At 68.5% G+C, this 2,677-nt stretch overlaps 1 protein-coding gene across 1 annotated transcript in view; it reads left to right on the top strand.

Annotated features, from left to right (window-relative positions):
- Positions 1-11: 11 nt before the first annotated feature.
- GPC2 (glypican 2) overlaps positions 12-2,677 on the top strand; it is a 10,297-nt gene continuing 7,631 nt past the window's right edge. Inside the window, 4 exon segments of the mRNA XM_075071321.1 lie at positions 12-74; positions 1,437-1,595; positions 2,044-2,354; positions 2,555-2,635. Coding sequence (XP_074927422.1) covers positions 1,487-1,595; positions 2,044-2,354; positions 2,555-2,635 — 501 coding nt within the window. The 5' untranslated portion in view covers positions 12-74; positions 1,437-1,486.

Below are 2,677 nucleotides of genomic sequence, written 5' to 3'. Positions count from 1 at the left end.
TTGCGCCGAGGCGCGACGGGCGCTGGGCGCGCGTGGGCTGGGTCCGGGCGCGGTGCCCCCCGCGCTCATCTCGGGTAAGGGGCCCTGCAGCCAGAGCACCTAATGCGCCTCCCTGCGGGCCCCCCTGCACCGCCAGAATCCCCTGCACCCCCCGGAGCCCTCTGGAGCTCCCCTGCACCTAATGCACCCCCCCCCGCGCACCCCCTGCACCCAGTGCAGCCTCTGGAGCCTCAGTGCACCTCCCCTGGAGCCCTGATGTACCCCCCTGCATCCAATGCACCCCCACAGCCCCCCCTACACCCAATGCACCCCTGGAGCCCTCTGCATTGGCACCCCCTTGTGGCCCCAATGCACCTCCCTGCGGCCCCCCTGCAACCAATGCACCCCCCAGAACACCCCTGCACCCAGTGTGCCCCCCTGTGGCTTGGTGCACCCCCTCAGAGCCCCCTATGGCCCCCCTGCACTCCCCTGCGGCCCCCCCTGCACTCCCCTGCGGCCTCCTGCACCCCCCCTGAGCCCTGTGCAACAAATGCACCCCCCTGTGCTCCCTAGAGCCCCCTGCAACCAGTGCAGTCAATGGACCCCCTTGGGGCCCCCTCTGCAGTCAGCACTCTCTGGGGTACCCCCAGCAGCCTTCTTGGGGTCTCCCCGTGCCTTCATTGCTCTGCAGCCACTGCATCCTCCCTGTGGCTCCTCCAGCAACGTCCCCAGCTGTGCCTTCCTCACTGCATCCCCCACCCACCCTGCAGCCAGTGCATCTCCTGGGGTCCCCCTGTACCTGTCCCCTACAACATCCCCATTTCAACCTCCTGTCCTGTGCATGGGACCCCCCTATAGTGCCCTTGCTGTCCCCCTGCACCTTTCTCATTGCACCCTGCGGCCAGTGCACCCCTGGGGTCCCACCAGTATCTACCCCCTGCCTTGCAGCCAGTTCATTCCATGTGCCCACCAGGGTCCCCCTGCATCTTCCCTAACGCACTCCACATGGGACCTGCTCCCCACCACACTGCCTTCTCTGCTCCCCCGTGCCCCCCGGCTCATGTTGGGTAAGGGGGGGGGACACCCTCCACCCTGCCCCAATTCCTCCTCCAGCCAGGGACTGAACACCCTTTGCTGGAGGAGCAGCAGCCCCTGTAGGGCAGCTCCGTGGGGGTGATGAGTCTCCAGGCCCCATATGAGCTAAATCCTCCCTTCCCAGCTGCCCCCTGCACCCCCAAGCATCTGACACTGCTTCCCTCCCCCCCAATCCTCAGCCACTCCCAAGGCCTGCTCCCTGGCTGTGGGGACCTGATGGTGGAGGTGTGGGGGGCTGTGGACGGCTGTAGCTGTCTGGGCATGGTGGGGGTAGATGGACTCTGTGTACTGCCCCCCCCCCTTCTGTGGGGATGGGGGGAGTGAGGGCCCCGACTGGTGGCATCTGTCTCTGCCCCCCTCAGGTGAGCACCTGCGGATCTGCCCCCAGGATTACACCTGCTGCTCCAGCGAGATGGAGGAGCAGCTCAGCCTGCAGAGCAACCGGGACTTCCGCACTCTGGTGGAGGACGGGGCCAGCTTCCTGTCCAGCACCCTGGCCTCACGCCACCGCCGCTTCGAGGGTGAGAACCCAGGCGTCCGGTTCCCAGCCCCCTGCTCTGATTCACCAGCCCCCACTCACCTCCCAGAGTTGGGGAGAGAACCCAGGCGTCCGGCTCCCAGCCCCCCGCTCTGACTCACCGGCCCCCACTCACCTCCCAGAGTTGGGGGGAGAACCCAGGTGTCCGGCTCCCAGCCCCCCGCTCTCACTCACCAGCCCCCACTCACCTCTCAGAGTTGGGGAGAGAACCCAGGCGTCCGGCTCCCAGCCCCCCGCTCTGACTCACCAGCCCCGGCTCCCCTCCCAGAGTTGGGGAGAGAACCCAAGCGTCCTGGCTCCCAGCCCCCCACTCTGACCCACCAGCCCCCACCGTGAGGGGGGCAGGGAGCAGGAGGCGTGTCCCGGGGGCAGGGGTTGAGGGTCCCCTCAATCTGCCTTGGCATTTCATGGGGGTTTCCCCCCCGGTGCAGAGTTTTTCCGGGAGCTGCTGGCGGTGGCCGAGCGGGGGCTGCAGGCCATGTTCACGCAGACCTACGGCCGCCTGTACGCCCAGAACGCCCGGCTCTTCCAGGGGCTCTTCGCCGAGCTGCGGCGCCACCAGCAGGGCGCCCGGCTTAGCCTGGACGAGGCGCTGGGCGAGTTCTGGGCCCGCCTGCTGGAGCGGATGCTGCCGCTGCTCAACCCGCAGTACCAGTTCCCCCCCGAGTACCTGGAGTGCGTGGTGCGCCAGGGGGAGGCGCTGCGGCCCTTCGGTGACGTGCCCCGCAAGCTGCGCCTGCAGGTGAGACTCAGCCCCCCCTGCGCCCCCCGGGCTGGGCCCAGCGCTGCCCCCTGCTGCATGTGGGGCTGAGCCGGGGGAGACCCTGGTGTCCTCTCTGAGCTCCCCATGCCAGGCTGGGGGCCCTGGGGTGTGGCGAGGGGGTTCTGGGCTGGGAGGGTCTCTGGGGGACTCGGGGTGTCCACTCACCTCTCCCCCCCCAGGTGACGCGGGCGTTCGTGGCCGCTCGAGTCTTTGTGCAGGGACTGGCCACTGGGCGTGATGTGGTTGCCAAGGCCTCCAAGGTAAGTGGGAGGGGGAGAGCAAAGGGGCTGTGGGGGGGCAGG

The sequence above is a fragment of the Chelonoidis abingdonii genome, chromosome 11 (assembly GCF_003597395.2).
Source record: "Chelonoidis abingdonii isolate Lonesome George chromosome 11, CheloAbing_2.0, whole genome shotgun sequence".
Lineage (NCBI taxonomy): Eukaryota > Metazoa > Chordata > Testudines > Testudinidae > Chelonoidis > Chelonoidis abingdonii.
This window is presented reverse-complemented; position numbering and strand designations above follow the sequence as displayed.